The 17525-nt window shown below is 43.8% G+C and overlaps 3 protein-coding genes across 3 annotated transcripts; 1 reads left to right on the forward strand and 2 right to left on the reverse strand.

Annotated features, from left to right (window-relative positions):
• Positions 1-740: 740 nt before the first annotated feature.
• On the reverse strand, positions 741-5388 carry cmpk (cytidylate kinase). The gene is made up of 6 exons (XM_061083883.1): positions 5124-5388; positions 3799-3945; positions 3199-3351; positions 3009-3085; positions 2587-2683; positions 741-1455 (listed from the first exon to the last, which is right to left on the reverse strand). The coding sequence occupies exons 1-6, from the start codon at positions 5265-5267 to the stop codon at positions 1414-1416; spliced, it is 660 nt and encodes a 219-aa protein (XP_060939866.1). The 5' UTR covers positions 5268-5388; the 3' UTR covers positions 741-1413.
• A 1239-nt stretch (positions 5389-6627) lies between these two features.
• Positions 6628-8906, forward strand: fam78ba (family with sequence similarity 78 member Ba). The gene is made up of 3 exons (XM_061084994.1): positions 6628-6959; positions 7247-7526; positions 8664-8906. The coding sequence occupies exons 1-3, from the start codon at positions 6628-6630 to the stop codon at positions 8904-8906; spliced, it is 855 nt and encodes a 284-aa protein (XP_060940977.1).
• A 2384-nt stretch (positions 8907-11290) lies between these two features.
• On the reverse strand, positions 11291-17489 carry LOC133017528 (UDP-N-acetylglucosamine transporter-like). Its single transcript, XM_061083634.1, has 7 exons — positions 17285-17489; positions 17047-17201; positions 16057-16179; positions 15753-15927; positions 14473-14591; positions 14181-14314; positions 11291-11411 (listed from the first exon to the last, which is right to left on the reverse strand). Exons 1-7 carry the CDS (start codon positions 17487-17489, stop codon positions 11291-11293), a joined length of 1032 nt encoding a protein of 343 aa, XP_060939617.1.
• Positions 17490-17525: the final 36 nt, after the last annotated feature.

Genomic DNA, 17525 nt, shown 5'->3' on the forward strand with positions numbered 1-17525 from the left:
GTATTAGAGGGAAATTATTGAATTTACAATTCCTGAAAAATATGCAATGAATGTCAAATAATTATGTACAGCACTCACCTCTGTCATAGCCTTCAGTTTTTTTAATTGAACCCCATAAAAAGTGTGAAAGCCTTGAAATTACAGCACCCTTGTAATAACAGTAACCATCTATAATACATTTTAAAGCACTTTCTAAATAAAAAGAGAGTTCATATTTGAATCATTGTATAAATTAATATTAACTGAATACCAGCCATGTGCAATAATATAGGAAATTGTGGATGTGATACATTAGAATACATCCAGATGCACCGTTGTTTCCTTTGTTATCTGCTCATGATAAACCTTATGGATACTAAAGGTCTCAGTTCACAGACTTTATATAACCCGTTGTGAACATTCTCTCCCCCATGTAGTGTGTTTTATTTTGTCTTTATACATTCAGTAATCATCAAGATATTATCTGAGTATTTGTTTACCTTATTTGATAAATGTGTCATCTTCTCTAGATATAAACTCATGGATCCACTTTCTCAGACTGTCCAGTGACGCCACCTGCTGGTCGATCAGGCTGTAGGCTTACGTGTACATGCATGTGGTTTTGTAAAATCTTGTGCAGATGTTGACTTGATAACATTTCCCGATGGCACTATATGTTTATAGTGAATACAGTATATTACAGGGGGAATGTGTACAAGAAAGAAAGCGAATTCTATAAACAAAACAAAAAGGAGAAAAAGTCACAGTTTCACTTTTGAGATTTATCATCCCTCCTTCAAGAAGATACAGTACAGATTTGAGAGAATATGTATTTTGACCTGGCTGTTTTCTCTAAATGATGAGCCAGGATGAATGGCTCTGAAGAAGGAAATAGGGGTGTCAAATATTAAGAGCCACTAATCACACAGATGGAGAGTACCTAATAACTCCACATGTCATACAAGCAGTTTGACTGATGTATGCTTTTTATTTGAATGACCTCTCTACAAAGTCTGAAATTGTCGTCGTGAGCTAAAACAACTATTTGGTCTGAAACAGTACGGCTCCTTCCGATGACATCATTTTGACGAAGTGAAAACACAAATACCATAGAGACCTCCCGCACTGTAAGTGTTCCTCTAAGCTAACGATACATTTTCGTTCCTATGCATAGGCCTCAGACTATGATGAAAGATGAGCTGTGAGATCCCTGAACATGGATCACAAGTAACTGCTAGGCATGTCAACTTCTGACTCACACCAATACAAATTAAACACACACTCAAACAGAGTGCAGCAGATATAAAATACATGGAAAACAAAAAGTAACCAAAGTAAAAAGTCATATGAATGGACATGAACTTGCTATAGTGAACTTGCAGTTGGTTAAAAAGAAAACCAAAAAGGTGAGTGAATGTTGGCAGTTGGGAAGATTCAGTCCTCTTTGTCTAGGATGGCTTTCACATCAGCGAACACCTGCAAGAGAAAAACAGGGGGAGGGTCACAAACAGTAAATGATATTTCAGCTTCAATTGTTCGAGTTCACAAAACACATCTGGAGTCTGAGCAAATTAATTAGTTGACTTCTGAGTCAAGCAGATCGTTAATGGTAAACCAAGATGTTTTTCTGAAAAATGTAATAGATGTTTACTTCTCTGATTGTTTTTTTTCCTCACTACAAAAGGTTCTTAAAACAAATCTACTAATTTGTTGCTTTTTAACTCTTGGATACACAATGATTCTTACTTCACTTTTATGTCCTTTCTCAGTGTGTGTTACCATCACACTGGTGTAAGTTATGCACAGGACCATGACTGGGTTCCAGTTGTAATGTCACGAAATGTGCACAACTTCAATTCACATACAAACTGAGCACAGAATAACAGACTTCTCATATAATGAGGTTGAAAAGTCTAAGACAACTTTCCACCACTTCCAGGATGTAATCCTTGTGCCTCAAGTGACGTGTACTGTATGTTGATTATTATCTACCAGTTCATGAAGTCAGAAAACACTAATTTTGAGGTGAAATTTGCCGTTAGCTGGTGTCTTTTTTTCCAGTGAGAATCTACTTTATTTCCGGAGAGAGGTTTTTCAGTTGGAGTAAGAGCCTCTAGTGGCCACATGATGAACTATCTTTTCACTTAGGCTGCATCATGCACCGAGAGCAGATTTCTCTTCCCTCTGCCTGGTGGATTTTCCTCAGTGCTGCAGTGATGCTGCTTAGCCTGAATTAAGAGTGAGTCCTCTGTCTCCTCCTCTAATTTGACTTCCTGAACTTTGTGTCCAAAATCTTTTGGAATGTTGGACTGATGATGATGAAAACCTGGTAGATTCTGAAATCTAAAAAAAACTAAAATCCTTCATGTAATGTCTCATTGATGAAGTTAAAATAGGACTTCCTTTAGCTACATACGTATTTGGGAAAACCTATCAGATTTCTCAGGAATGTTCAAGTTTAAGGAGAGGCATGTTTATGTTTTGTTGCCCTGAATGACAGATTTGGAAGTAATATGCTCATTTGCTTATTTCCCTCCTATCATCCACATGCCTTTCAGGGATCCATTGTTGCTGTTCATAGATGCTACAGCCACATTATTTACGCACCTCATCCACGGAACGAGAGGCGTCTACTTTGTGCACCTTGCCTTGCTTCTCATACAGTTCAATGATTGGTCGTGTGGACTGTAGGTAGGTTTGGATTCTGCATCAAAGAAAAATGTTCCTGGTTATTGGGGTCAGATGACACAGGGGACTTTGAGGAGACACAAAATAGGTCATAAACACAAGTGCAGGTAGCGACAGTCGGAGACAAGTGGGTCTGAGAAATCCACACTGATCAGATATGATTGTTTTACTTGACACAGACAAAAACAAACGAGTACATGAGACTGATTCTTGAAAGTGGAAGGAAATTATTCGTAAAAACCAGTGTATTTATACTCATGTAGGTATTTGTAGCTTAAATCTTGGATTCAACAGTGATCAGGTCTTCAGTCATGTGTTTTGCTTGTGTCTCAGGACTGCACCTTTTCTCCAGACTTTCTCTGTTGTCATCTGTGCGTCCACTGTTCTTCCCTCTTTCTAGACATCTGTCGATGCAGACCTGTGCACAAACCAGATCATGTCTTCAGTGTAAATTGTCTCCTTGGGATATTAGCGCAGCACTTTGTATGCAACTGAAAACAGATGTGGGGGTTTTAGCTTTCCTCGACCTACCTCGTTACCGCAGTCAAAGAAAAGCACAAATTTGACGTCTGCTTTGCCATCCATGACAGTGTTCCACCCCTGGAGGTTGTCCTCATTGCGGGGGAAACCATCGATGAGGAATCTGAACTTTTCCGCATCATTCTGCATGGTCTCTTCCATCGCCTTAACAAACAGGGACAAAACGAAATTTAGCCCTAATGTCAATTCAACCTAGTCTGCTGGACATGTCTGTTGGACATGTCTGCGCTAGAAACGGACAGTATTACGGTGCTGACAAATTAAAATAAAACTATGGCTACTATGCAGGCCTGAGCCCTTTTGCCAAGCCTATTTCAAAATAGTCTAGAATACATACATTTTCACCACTTTTGAATGTTCTGCAAACTTTGGTGACTTTGAGTGTGTTAAAGCCCTCAAAAAAGGCAATTAATTTGCCTGAAAAAAAATAATAATCATGGTCGGTGCTCAAGCCCTAATTAAAAGCTTTTTTTAAACAAAGTGGAGTTGCATTTGGTTCTGAGTAAATAGTTGGGCCCCAGTGCTCTGGTCTGGATTTATCTCGAATTAAACAAACACAAACTGGATCTGCAGCCAGTATCTGATACATACCTTCCTGAGCAAATTGATGGTGATCTCCACAGGGACGATTTTACCTTCCTTGATGTAGTTGGCAATGAGCTGTCCAAACTCTGACCCCTCTCTGGCTCGCTCTGCTCTCAGCAGGTCCCCAGCTGACAAATGAGTGTAGCTGTAGTTCTAAGAGACAATTTTCACACATTAACTCATGTGAAAAAAAAGCACCTGGACATTATTCATCAAGTGAAAGTAACAGTCATGCTTTTTTATTCATGTTTGCACAATGTCCATTTGTACTAAGACTGAAACTCCACAGTGAAGAGGACAGCTTTTTACACACAGGCTAAATCCTCCCCATTTACAAATCAAGAAAAGTCACTCCTTGTGTGCAGAATGAAAAGAGCCTCTATGCATTGCTGCCATTCAGGCCTAACCACTGTATAGCAAGCACAGCAGCCAACACCCTTGGACGTCTACGGGCACTGGTAGTCTCTCTTATAGGAGCCATGACTCACACATACACACACATACTTTCAGACAAATATCAGAGCAGGATTCTTACGTGCAACCTTTTAAGATGGCTTGATACAAACATGCTGCTTCTCTAGTGTGGTGTGTGATAAAGTGGGGGAAAATGTATGAATGTGAGCAAATTACATCATATTTATACAGTCATACACTCTACATGGGCACTTTTTAAACTCTAATCTTGACTTATGTCTCATCATCACACTCGCTGAAGCTGTGGGTAGAAACTACAACACACACCTCAAGTGTTGATCTGAGGTGTATCCTGCTGACGTGTGTTTGGGCTTTTCCATATACACGCCCATAATGAGGTGAAGGTTCCTCGGCCAATAAACCCTGACCACTGACCATTTCATAATCTCCACAGCGAAGATAAGTCACTGATAAGGTTACAACGGGAGGCAAATGTCAACAAATCCTCATCCTGTTGGCTGTGGGTGTAGCTAGTAGGCACATTCAAGCTATTTACACAGTCACACTGAGCTAACTGGTTTTATTTGTTATTATTTCATGAATTCAGCTGATAAACATGAACTCAGAGAGAGTCTGGATACGATGAATATTTCAAATTGCTCTTACTAGCTTACAGCGGCTTGTAAAGCAGCACACAGAGTCCAGCCTGTGCGGCTAACTAGCTAGCAGGGGAACACTTGTTCATTTTAGAGGACAACCGGAAGTGGGTGAAATTTAGACATTGCCTCGTAAAAGAGCCGCAAAAAACATCAATAACTACCTAAATATGAACCACACACTACTGCCATCGTGCCCCAGTCGTCCCTAACAACGACAACCCACGGTTCACATTGTCCTTTTATCGCCATCTCTCGTACCTCCACGATGTTGGAGCACTGGGTCCCTTTGCCGGCGCCAGGCCCGCCCAGCACGAACACAACCTTCGGCTTCATCACCAGCGACACCGGGGCCAACGAGCTCGGCAGCCTCTGAGACACAGCAGCGAACAGACGGCCGATCATACACCAGCGACCACCGGCAGCAGCGGAGGACTCGAACCGGCGGTAAGGGGCTGAGTGAGTGGGGAGGTGGAGGAGGAGGGACGTGCAGGGACAATCAGGCTGAGCGGACCGGTGAGTGCGTGTCGGGAGGAGGAGGCAGCGGAGCGTCGTGACACCACTTCCGGTGTTGACCCCGGCGACCAATGGGGATCTGACAGAGGCGTGACGCGTCATAACCACGCCCACACAGGCGTGTTGTGTTATTTTTTTTACGCAGCGGCCGGGTGACGCCCCTCCCCTCCCTCTAGCATCAGCACCTCCACTCCCCCACAGGGCGACCCGCCAGGAGCCGGAGGAGGAGGATGCTCTCCGGACCGTGATGCTCTGAACATCCTCCAGGGGGACGACGCAGCGACGCACGGCCGGCGGGTGCACGCTGAGGATCTCGCCGCACGTTCGATGCCGCCTCGCCGACTCCATTCATCCCGCACCATTCATGCTTCCCGGAGAATGGGAGCACACACCGGGCGGACCACATCACCACCAGCAGCAGCAGCAGCAGCCCTTTGTATCGCTCCGCGGTGTCCGCTGTGAGGACCGGCCTCTCTCCTCCTGTGGGTCAAAGTGATGGAGAGCCCGCGGTCCGTGTGTTGAGGTAGCGCCGCGCGGATGTCTGGCTGAGGACCACGCGAAGGAGGAGGAGGAGGAGAAGCCGAGCAAACAAAAGGGCAACCAGCCCCCCCCACCCCATCCTCCCCATCTTCCCCTACCCCCCCCCCCCCCCTGCCTCTGACGCACCTGGCTGCCCTGTCGCCACCTGACATGACAGCGCGGAGCCGGGAGCTGAGCAGCAGGACCGACGTGGGGCACCGACGTGCAGCCGGACGAGTGGACTGGACACGGAGCCGTGGAGCCTCCGGACGCCCCGCGGAGCAGCAGCAGCAGGAGCAGGAGGTGCAGCAGCAGCAGCAGGAGCAGGAGTTGCAGCAGAAGGAGCAGGAGGTGCAGCAGCAGCAGCAGCAGGAGGTGCAGCAGCAGCAGGAGCAGCAGCAGCCCCGGGGAGGCCGGATTGCAGTTTCTGGGGACGAGCGCCAAGGGCAGTGCGGCAGTCAGCAGGCAGACCGGGGGGAGGAGGCTGCGGAGATCTGTGATACTCCCCCCCCCCCCCCCAGACCCCCACTGCGCTCCCACTTCCATACCATCACATCCTGACAATATGATGCTGGGCGCCTCTTATGTTTGATCAATGGTGACTGTGATACCCCTCCCCATCATTGTCTCTCCCTCCCCTACCCCACCACCTCTCCCAACTATCAGTGATGATGGGTATTTGAAATATTAGATCTGCTCTTCAGGCAAGGGTGGAATCCGGAGGGGACTGATGTGCATACTGGCCAGGTACCATTTGCTCCCCTCTCTGGTTTTGCTCCTCCTGCTTGTCGCCTGCACCATGGGCTGTATTCAGAGCATTGCGTGCAAGCCCCGCATCAGGCGGGAGAACATTGTGGTGTATGAGGTGTCAGCCTCCATAGACCAGTGTCCCACCATCATTGAGGAGAACTCCCCCATTGTGCTCCGGTACAAGACGCCTTACTTCCGGGCCTCAGCAGGAGTTGTGATGCCACCAGTGCCCCGCAATGAGACCTGGGTGGTGGGCTGGATCCAAGCCTGCACCCAGATGGAGTTCTACAACACCTATGGCGATATTGGGATGTAAGTGTTAAAGAAAAGGCTGACACACTTTAACTTCTCATATGTTCATGAACTAAGTCAAAGCTGAGCAGAGAACATGAAAAGAACATTCAGTGTTGTGTACCAGTAAGTCGACTCTTTCTTTTTGTAAGTGAACTCATCCTCTCCCTTTTCTCTCTTTTTGCATGTGTCTGAAGTGTGTTTGGATGAGCTCAGCTCTGTTTGTGAGGGTTTGGGTAACATCTTGTCCACAGCTCTGCCCTAAAAAAGCATCTCACCCTCTGTTCCCCCTCCATCCACTGCCGCAGGTCCAGCTGGGAGTTACCTGAGCTGCGAGAGGGTCGAGTCAAGGCCATCAGCGACTCAGATGGCGTCAGCTACCCCTGGTACGGCAACACCACCGAGACGGTCACCCTCACCGGCCCCACGTCCAAACCGTCCCGTCTGACCGTGGGCATGAATGACAACTTCTACCCGAGCGTGACCTGGGCAGTCCCCATCAGCAACAGCAACACGCCCATGCTGACCCACATCACCAGGGACCAGAGCTTCATCACCTGGCTGGTAGCCATGAACTCCGTCACCAAGGTGGGACAGACAACACATCTCAGAGAAAAAGAAGGGGGAAAAAGTTGGTTTTCACATGCATCAAACCAGTATTCTGATCGTTTCAGAAATCACAGTGTCACAAATGCATTTTGTCCAGTTTAAATGAAGAACTCTGACTGTAGACTACATCTGAAACAGCTTTCACAGCACTCACAGACCGACTGTGATGTGATCAGCTCCTTCTGCACTTTTCCTCTCCGGTGTCACGTAATACGGCCTTGAATTTGTCCCTCAAAACTCAGTCAAGGATAAATTGTGTATCAAAAGGGCTTTTAGTGATTTTTGTACTGTCGACTGTTAGATTCTTTTCAGTGTTCTCAATAGTGTTCTCTTTGTTGATGCTTAATAAGTTAGGAGCAGGAAAAGAGCACGCCTGTCTCTTTGTGTGTTCAATACAGAAATCAGTGTTCAGAGGTGAGAAAACTGGCATTAAATCACCTATAATCAAATTATGTCAATGTGTCCACTAAAATTACCTGATGAAGGTAAAGTGATAAATCATTTAGTAGGAAGCACGTTAACTACACATATATGAGCTGTTAAGAACGTTCAATTGAAGCTTTAAATAGAACGGTAGTAGAGTTTAAGGCCCAACCACCCCCTTATGAAACCTGCTTTTAAATTCACTACAGCTACAGATATTTATTTGGATCTGCACCATTAACACACTCATATATAGTTCCTTAAAACTACTATCTGAGAAATCAAGATAAATGTTGAGAAACATTTTATCTCACAATGTTAAAGAAAGGAAAAAACAGGTACTGGATCTGCCCTCTGATCCGGATAGGCACCAAAATTTAATGGGTTCTCCCCTGAGCTATATCGCATCCTTCCACCAAGATTTGTGGTAATCTGTTTTAGAGTTTTTGCGTAAACTTGTCTACAAACAAACCAACCAACACACACACCGACAGGGTTGAAAACAACAAAACACTCTTACCCCTGCTGTGTTCTTAAACGAGACAGCATCATGCAAACACATATACGCAACACAGGCCATATCTGTCTCAGTCATCCAGGTCAAGGAGTTCTGCAAGTGTAAACATAAACACAGGAAACACGGACCATATTAACCCATTCATCTGACCATTTGATATCGCTCTTCTCCTCCAGGAGCGTATTGTGTTGCAGACGGTGCGGTGGCGGATGCGTGTGGACATAGCTGTAGAGCCAGACATGCCTCTGGGCTCCCGGGCCTCACTGATGGGTCGTTCCTTCCAGGAGCAGCCACACATCCTCAACTACCAGGAGCCCATCCCTCCCAACGCACTGGGGAGGCCCAACGCCAACGACGCCCAAGTCCTAATGTGGAGGCCACGGAGAGGGGCTCCACTTGTAGTAATACCTCCAAAATAACAGGGTCATGAAGCTGCACGGACAAAAAAAAGTCTAATTGTTCCCTTTTGCAGAAAAGTGAGGGTCGGGAAGCTTGATTAAGTCTGTCAAAGAGGAGAGAACTGATGGTTTCACTGCGCTCAAGACGCCAGCTGATCATAATACCTGAGAGATTCTGGTGGAACATTGAAGCAAGCTGGAGTGGATATTACTGTTTGGATCTGACACAGAATGGTGCCATGGGGAAAAGGAGGCAGTGAACTAGTATCATGGGCCTGGAGCTGGGCTGAGGCTTGTTTGGTCCCTGGAAAGTTTTGGACTGCTTTGAGAAGACTGTTTCTAGATGTACCGCGGAGGTATAAGTCCACAACCAGAACTGCATCCTGCATCCTTATGTAGATCTTATTGCATGAGAGATTGAGAGACAAAAAAAACTGTTGTTGAGAAGTTTAAGAATAGCATTTGTTTTCTACACCTTGATACGTGAAGACATTTTGATTGAAAAGTCAGCCAAAAAACCCTGCGGCTGGTTAAACCTTGTCAGCGCCAATCAAGGCCTTCAGAACTCTCCAGAGTAACAGGATGTATTCAGACCATTTAAGAGACAAAAGTATTATATTATTATATATGGATCTTTTTAGGTTAAGATTTCAGTCATACATCGATCAGATTGTATTAAGAACATCCACCCCAGGTGATCAAATGTGCTGTAGTTGTCACTGGAGTTTTGCTAACACACCAAACTTATGCACCGACATGTTCCAGCCTCTGTAGTGCAGCTGATGCTGTTGTATTCAGGTGGGTGACACAGCACCAGAGAGATGAGCTGGACCTGTTACCACTTTAAATAAATAATGTCAGCTATGCTCTAAATAAGTGTGGTGTAAATGACTTGGAATAGTGCCATACAGCAGATTTAAAGCAGGACGGTGCTGGCTGCCGCGGCCACATCGTATATATGTCACAGCTGGAACAGGGCCGAGCTGAACTCAGACCAAGGGCAGATTTGATGTGGTGATCGGGTCATGTTGCACTACAAAGTTACATCAATCTTCCTACAATCAGGGAATCTAAATGTACTCTTCAAGTTGATAGTTTCCCTGATGTGGAATTAAACATGACTGAATTTATTAATTTGGATAAGTGCCATTTTCTATCGCTTGCTACGAGGTCGTCTCACAATATCACCCCGCATCGCTGACGTCACTTCTTTTTCAGGTTTGTACAGATAAGCATTGACGTAATCTGTGACACTGTCTGTCCACTGGCTCAGTCCAAGTGTCCCCCTGCCACTCCGCACACAAATCACATGACCCGTCCTCCATCTGTGCCTCTCTCCAGGTTCGCGCCTCACCTTCCCATCTGCTCGCTCTGTTCCTCCTCTTCCTGAAATATGCAACCCTAGAAAGATGACAAAAAACTGTTTTCTTCTGTCTAAAATCTGTTATATCTGTCTGTTTCTGCCACGTTAAAATACACAGAGGTTAAAATAGGTGATATTAATTCAGTGGGTCCACATTTATCGCTGCGCCGCTGCTCATCCAGCCATCTGTTGCTATAGAGACTGCTTTGGTTTTTCTGAGAGCACTGCAACTGGAAAAAAACTGTTCAAAATATTCATGGGTGTGACTTGGTCTGTGTGTGTATGCATGTGATCGTGTGCACCCTCCCTTATGCACACACACACACACACACAAACAATTTCAATCCATCCATTAATTTCACTTTGATGTAAGAAGAAAGGCAGAGCTCGTTGTTTCAGCATAAAAGAGACCTTATAATTTATGCAGTTGTTCCTGCATAAAGACTTTTATTTTGCATTTAAATAACGAGTGCGTTTGATATAAATACACAGACTGTGAGCAGCAAGGTCAAAGCAGTCGTATCCCATCTCATCTCATCTCATCTAAAAAGGGACATTCAGCATCTTTGAACAGAGGTAACCCCTCCTCTTTGCAGCAGGCTTGCTCTTCACTCCACCACTAGATGGAAGCTCTGTCAAGGATTTGTCCCTTTTTCATGGCTGCATCATCAACACCCTTTCCCTTTTGTAAATACATGATCATTTTACTCACATTATACACACTAAAATATTTCCCCTCAGACATGTCCCAACATTCATGTGGCCAAGGTTTCCTCAGTTTGTTCCTGCTGGTCCCTTCACACTGCATGAGTAACTTGTTTTCTGACATCAGAGAAATACATCTACAAAGCAAATGTATTTGACATCATTGACTAAGAGGTGTGATGGGACCCATTTAGTCGCAACAGTCTCCAGTTGTAGGTGTTGGGAAGTAACAGGTTTGATCACCTCCATGTTTTTACTGCATCCTTCATTTCGGAATACTCTTGTATGTCCCATGTCATAGAGTTCCACTCCTTCTATGCTTGGTGGTGATTTTCTTTCAGGTGGGACAGTTCGGTCCGGTCTCTGCCTTGATGACGCTAACACTTTGCGAAGGTTTGCACTGGTAGCTGTACAGAATGGTGGCGGCCATAACCAGCGTGGTCCCAATGAAAAATAGTCTAAGAGGACAAAGAACAAAAAGAAGAGAGACAAATAAGACGCATTAATAATTAATTCAACAAACAAACAAACAGCTGTGCACTCAGTCTACAGCCATGAATGCTAGTGAGGTGGCACCAGAACCTAACCCTTCCTAAAAGTGAAGCCAAAGGGTCTCGATTGCCACCTGGTGGCCAGCTGCCTGAAGCCTGCCTCCTTGTCGTAATTGGATTGGACCTTGACCAAACAAAAAAGTCAAAGTGCACATAAAAGATGGTTTTGGTAATTCACGGTAGTTCTTATCACACTGGTGTTTGTTTCCCTTTAAGTTTGGTTTCACTCAGCTATGTCATGTGATCAAAACTGAGACTGACTTGTGATTGGTCGAGTGGATCTGCAGCACTATCCCCTCATCTCTACTGGGCTGATTTTGGCTCCAAATGCACAAGATGGCAACGTTTATTTCAAGGATATTTTGGCTTAATTTCTAGATAATGAGAGGAAGTGGAGATTTGTCGTCCATCTTTAAATACACTCTATGGCAGTGGTCGTCAACCCGTCCTTCGCGAGCTACCGGGCAATCTCCCAGTTTTCACTGTCGATCCCCCAACTCTCTGGACTCACTGGCTGTCGTCAGATCAGCTGTGTGTCAGTTGTCTGTGTGTCGGTTGTTTGTGTGTCGGTTGTCTGTTTTTCACACGTGCTGTGTCCGCTACTGGCGGTGGAGTTGCAGGTTTATGTCCTGCCTTTCCTTCAAGGACAAGTTGGTTTATCTACTAAAGTAAATGTCAGGACAATACAAACAAGTGGCTTCAGAAGGTGAAACGCTGGAGTGCTTTTACTTTGAAACAGGTTCGGAAAGTGTTGTAAATACATTTGTGTCATAGAGATAAACATTGAGGTTCGCAGCAGAATAAACAGAGAAAATGATCTTTCACCTGAGTTTTAAGGTTTATCTGATGAATTTAAATCGAAAACAAATGGTTGCAACACTTTCTGTATGCCTTTTCAAAATAAAAGCACTCCAGCATTTCTGTTGATGGAATCCATTCCTTTGTTGAAAACAAGTATTTTATAATGAAATATTTGCAGGAGCGGAAGATGCAGGGCCTCATACTGTGTAGTACTGGTATTTATTTGAGTACAAAGGACTTCTTTCATACTGGGCAATATTCATATTTGTGGCCATATTCAAATCGAAGCCTATATGTTAAAACTAGGGCTGGGCAACAATTAAAAGTTTTAATTGCGATAATTTATTTTATACGCAAAATCCAATAATGAATTAAAAAGTAGTGTATAGCGCAATTTTATTTTCAATGTTATGCCATATGAACGAAAGTGCCATAACATTTGTTGTGCAAACACTTTTAACATCAGCATTTAATACAGTAGCAGTTAAATAAAATATTCAGTGTAAATCTCAACTTAACAATGTTATCAAAGCAAATACAAAATTAAAGCTCAATGCCACTGCCAGGGCATTAATGTTATCCTGTTCGTTATGAAAAATCTATACTCCTCCCTGCGTCTAACGTAGTCTGCCGAAGCCTCGCTCCGCTCGCTGTTTCGTTGAGTGATTTGCTGATATCAACTGTGTGTGTTGCATTTAGGTGATATTTTAGACTGGAAGTACTCCGGTGATAAGAAAATTCACCTTGGCAGTGGCTACAAATTACTTTGGTTCTGTCGACTCCGCCGTCTGGAAGAACTTTAAAATTAAAATGGCCATGTAAAAGCTCCGTACCCTTATCCATGGTTATTTATCCGCCAATTATTTTCTTTTTTCCGGTTCCGCAGCAGTCAGCAACAGACTTTCACAAAATAAAAGCCTGACTTTCACAATAAAACCATAAATAATCAAACCTGAGTTAATGCGAGATAAAATAATTGTCTGAGTTAAATAAGTGATGAGTTAACTCGATTAAAACTAGTTAACTTGCCCAGCCCTAGTTAAAACATTCTGCTGCAGTAGCAGCTCCTCTGCAGAACATGCTGTGGAACTCAGAAGCTATATATTGTGCATTGTAAATATGAATAGATATTAATTTATATTTTGTGCATTGAATAGAGAATGTTGCACAAATGCCCTCCTTTGTGTAGATTTATTTCTTGTACATTCAGCCTTTAACAGAAATTGCCAAAAAATTATAAATATGCCCATCCTAAGTGGGTTTTTTGGAAGATATCAGGGTGGTTGATCTCGGCTTACGTTTTGAATTAAAACGTGATCTTGGGCTCGAAAAGGCCTATGGGTTACACTAAGGCAAAACTGTGCTTAGCTAATTGCCAATATTAGCATGCTTACATGCTCATAATGACAATGCTTGCATATATTTAATTGTGTTCAGCAGTTATAACGTTCTAACTAGCTCAAAGTACAGCTAAGATTCATGGGAATATCAGATGTATTTATAGTGAACTAGAATATTGGGCAATTGAAATTTTGACACGAAGATGGTGCTAGAGGATTCAGTCAGTTCCTTATTACAACATATCTTTAAGAAAAACAAAATGTATGGAAATTCTTAGTCAAATATTTCATTCAAAATGCCACATGTAAACCATGGTGCTGGGGGAAAAGTCAGAAGGATTTATCCTCTGGGCGCAATGAATGTCATTGGTAAATTTCTAAAGACATTTCAGTCAGGACCAAAGTGGTTGGTTGACAAATTAACCCACTGACAGACATATCTATCCTCAGATCCGATTGAGAAGTCTGACTGAAAACAGACAAAGAAATGGAACCTGAGCCTTGTGGGAGTGTATGAGAGCATGCTTGTGTTTACCCAGTGGGATTGAAGTCCGTCAACACGAAATATGAAATGAGAGCGGACAGGATGATGGACAGAGATGTGGCAAATCCTTTGAGGATGTTGTCTGCATATTTAATGACCACAGCTACGACCAGCCCGCCCAGAGCCTGCAGACAGAGGAGACATTTTTATGCCAAATTCAGGGAAACAAATGCAACATTCAAACCTGTAAGAGAAGTGTGTGTAAAATTTCAGCAGCAGCTTTACAAACATGAAAATGTAACACAAATGATAATCAGAGATTGAGTAGACTCATTGACTGAACCTGTAAGACGACTACGATGCAGGTTATAGAGTTGTAGCCCTGAAACATTCCTGACTGTATCACCTTCTGGCCGTCATATATCATCATTCCTACAGAGCCAAACAGAAAGCTGAACAAACCTGGAGGAGACAAGAAGCAGGATAAGTTACATTTTGGTTGCTGAAAAATCTATCTACCAACCTATACATCTAGCCATCTAGCCATCAATCCACTTACATACCTAAAAACTCATCCATCCATCCATCCATTCATCCATTCATCCATCTATGACATCTTAATTTAACTTATCAAACAGGACTAAACAAGAGATGACTGCTTTCACTATAAGATGATTGTATTTGATTTGTGAGCCACTCAATAGCAGCCATACAAAAGCCGGCTCTTCCATGTTTGTTTTTTAGTGTAAGAGGAAACCCAGTTACATTGACTGACCTCTCCGCCTCTTTCACTCTTAAAGAAATCTAATTGAGGTCATCTACGTAACATGGCTGCTCCTATCTCTGGCCGGTAGAGCAAGAACAGAGTTTTCCTGACCAGAAAACCTGTCAATCTATTATTTTAATAAATCATTCCTGTGATGACTGACATGGCTTTTCCATTCAGAATTGGATCCTATTAATTTATCAAGTTATCTGAGTGTTAAAGTACATGTCAGCTTCCTAACCGACCTCTGGAAAATATACTTTGAATAATGTGATGGTAAATCTATAATAGTTTTTCATGTCTCCAACGATTTCTATTATTGGTGATTAATGAAGGGCTGCCAAGTTTGTGTGTGTGTGTGTGTGTGTGTCATTATACAAAATAAGTCACATATTGTCAAATGTCTCAAGAGCTCAACCCTCAGTAATGTGAACAGCCTCTGTAGTTGTCTTAATCAAAAAATGTATACATTATGCAGCTCTATCATTATGAAATCTAAATGATCTACTTGGCTTCTGAAGGATGTTTATCGAAGAGGATAAAACGGACTCTTACAGATGCTGTGTTATACAAAAATGTAAGGGAAACAACGTTATCAAACTGTACGTTTCATTTTTTGTAATTCAACAAATGAGGAAATGCAATATGCTTTCAGCTACAGATCTACAGAAAAGAAAGCAGGTTGTGGAAAGTGAAGAGATGCAGAAAGGTAGCTGAGAAAAATAGAACAGGAGACACGAAGGGAAAAGACTCAGAGAAGCTGCTTGACAAATAATTGATGCTTCTGTCCACCGACATGATGTTCTTCAAATGCCCCATTCACACTCCCCAAAGAAATCAAAGTAAACGTCACTCACCCAGCTGTATGTTACGGAGCCACACACTCTGTTTGGTCTCCTTGAGGATTTTTTCAAAGTATACTCCAGCAAAGCCACTGGACACACAGGCCGCCAGCACAGCCATCAGGCCCACAAACTGGGATCCTGCCGTCGGGATCGTCTGCTCCGGGTCACTTCCAGAGTCTGTGGGCAACTGTGGTGGTTCAAACAAACATCTGACGAGTGAGTACAGGCACATTCACACTACAACACTAGAATAATCATACACCTGTGTGTTTGTTAGCTGCTCAGGGACTTCAGGGGTTTCAGTGTCTAATGGTACCTGCACTAGAGCAATGCCAGCCATGAGTAGGACCAGCGAGAGCCACTGGTGGAGGCCCAAACTCTTCCCCAGCATGGAGACAGAGAACAGTGCGGTGGTGAGGATCTTCAACTGGTACGTCACCTTGGGGAAGCACAAAAACCAATGGTAAGGTTACAAAATACAATTTATCAGGGAATACCATTTACATCAAATGGGATCTTAAGTTATCATATAAATATACAGATGACTTGATTCTAAAGGAGGGTTTCTTAATTTTCTGAAAAGCTTAAACATGATGCAGGGGTTTTCCATCCAAAGACATTGGTTTTATTTACTATCTATCCTAATTACTGTCAACACAGGGCGAGTCGGCAGTTGAGAATCATATATAATTTTATTATTTTCCTCCCTCCTATCCTATTCAGAAGTGGAAACTAATTTCATTACTAATATGTAAAGATAACCTCAGTATATCTAAAAAGCCGACTCCACTTTCCCACACCATCCAAATATGAAGCCACAATATTCCTGATATGAAGTGGGCAGTCTGTGCAGTAGCGATTGAGCAGATGGAGCCAGCGTAGTGAGTTTCCTCCAATACACACACTCAACCTATTGTGACTTAGGCTCAGCCGTCAATCATGTTTTTCCCTAATTTATAGCGTGTAATAACTAATTAAAACCAAAATTACTGGAACTTAAACTAACTCAGTATGATAAGAACGACCTAAATTGACTGGAACCATCAGTGTCACCAGTATTATCCAGTAGTAGTTTGTTAGCTCAACTGGTCAAAGCTGTTCACCAGCTCAAACTGAATTTTCAAGTTTGGACAATGTCTGCCAATCAAATTCAGAACAAGACAACAGCCAAAGTGTACTGGAATATCTCTCACACGCACCCGTACACACATCCACACACCCACACCCACACACACACACACACACACACACACACACACACACACGCACCCACGCCACACCCACACACATACACACACACACACACCTGGTAGGTGGCTCCGTCCAGGTTGGATAAGGCCACATAGAGCAGATTGTTCTGCAGTGTGTAGATTCCTGCAGGAATGGCCAACTTCATGGTCTCCATGGGCTTGTTCACAATCTCCTCCTTCAGCAGCTGGATCATAGACTGCACATTGAAACCTGGCAGAGACAGAGAGCGTGTTGTCTGTAGGAGGAGGAGGTTGTCTGAGGACCACCCATGGAATAATGAGAAACACACTCACTGCAATCCTTTAAGACCAACAGGGTGCAGGTGAGGACCTTGAGCACCTCGGCCAGCACCACAGCGGACGAGGCCAGGTAGCGGGGGCCATCTTCCTTCAGGGTGCGGGAGTGGCGCATGGTGAGCACCAGCGACGTGGTCTGCAACACCAGGACCCCCAGAGACACATACTTCAGACTCAAGGAGTGTGCCGAGGAAAGGACCATTTCGGGCGACTCTGTTGTTCACGTTGGCAGACGACG

Source organism: Limanda limanda, chromosome 13, assembly GCF_963576545.1.
Source record: "Limanda limanda chromosome 13, fLimLim1.1, whole genome shotgun sequence".
Classification (NCBI taxonomy): Eukaryota; Metazoa; Chordata; class Actinopteri; order Pleuronectiformes; family Pleuronectidae; genus Limanda; species Limanda limanda.

Coding starts and splice junctions, on each gene's coding strand:
- fam78ba (XM_061084994.1), top strand. CDS start 6,628: ATGTGCATACTGGCCAGGTACCATTTGCTCCCCTCTCTGGTTTTGCTC. Junction 6,960..7,246: donor ACCTATGGCGATATTGGGAT/GTAAGTGTTAAA, acceptor CCACTGCCGCAG/GTCCAGCTGGGAGTTACCTG. Junction 7,527..8,663: donor CCATGAACTCCGTCACCAAG/GTGGGACAGACA, acceptor CTTCTCCTCCAG/GAGCGTATTGTGTTGCAGAC.
- cmpk (XM_061083883.1), bottom strand. CDS start 5,267: ATGATCGGCCGTCTGTTCGCTGCTGTGTCTCAGAGGCTGCCGAGCTCG. Junction 3,946..5,123: donor AGTGCTCCAACATCGTGGAG/GTACGAGAGATG, acceptor ATTGTCTCTTAG/AACTACAGCTACACTCATTT. Junction 1,456..2,586: donor CCTCTCGTTCCGTGGATGAG/GTGCGTAAATAA, acceptor TTTCTCTTGCAG/GTGTTCGCTGATGTGAAAGC.
- LOC133017528 (XM_061083634.1), bottom strand. CDS start 17,489: ATGGTCCTTTCCTCGGCACACTCCTTGAGTCTGAAGTATGTGTCTCTG. Junction 17,202..17,284: donor GTTGGTCTTAAAGGATTGCA/GTGAGTGTGTTT, acceptor TGTCTCTGCCAG/GTTTCAATGTGCAGTCTATG. Junction 16,180..17,046: donor TGGACGGAGCCACCTACCAG/GTGTGTGTGTGT, acceptor TGCTTCCCCAAG/GTGACGTACCAGTTGAAGAT.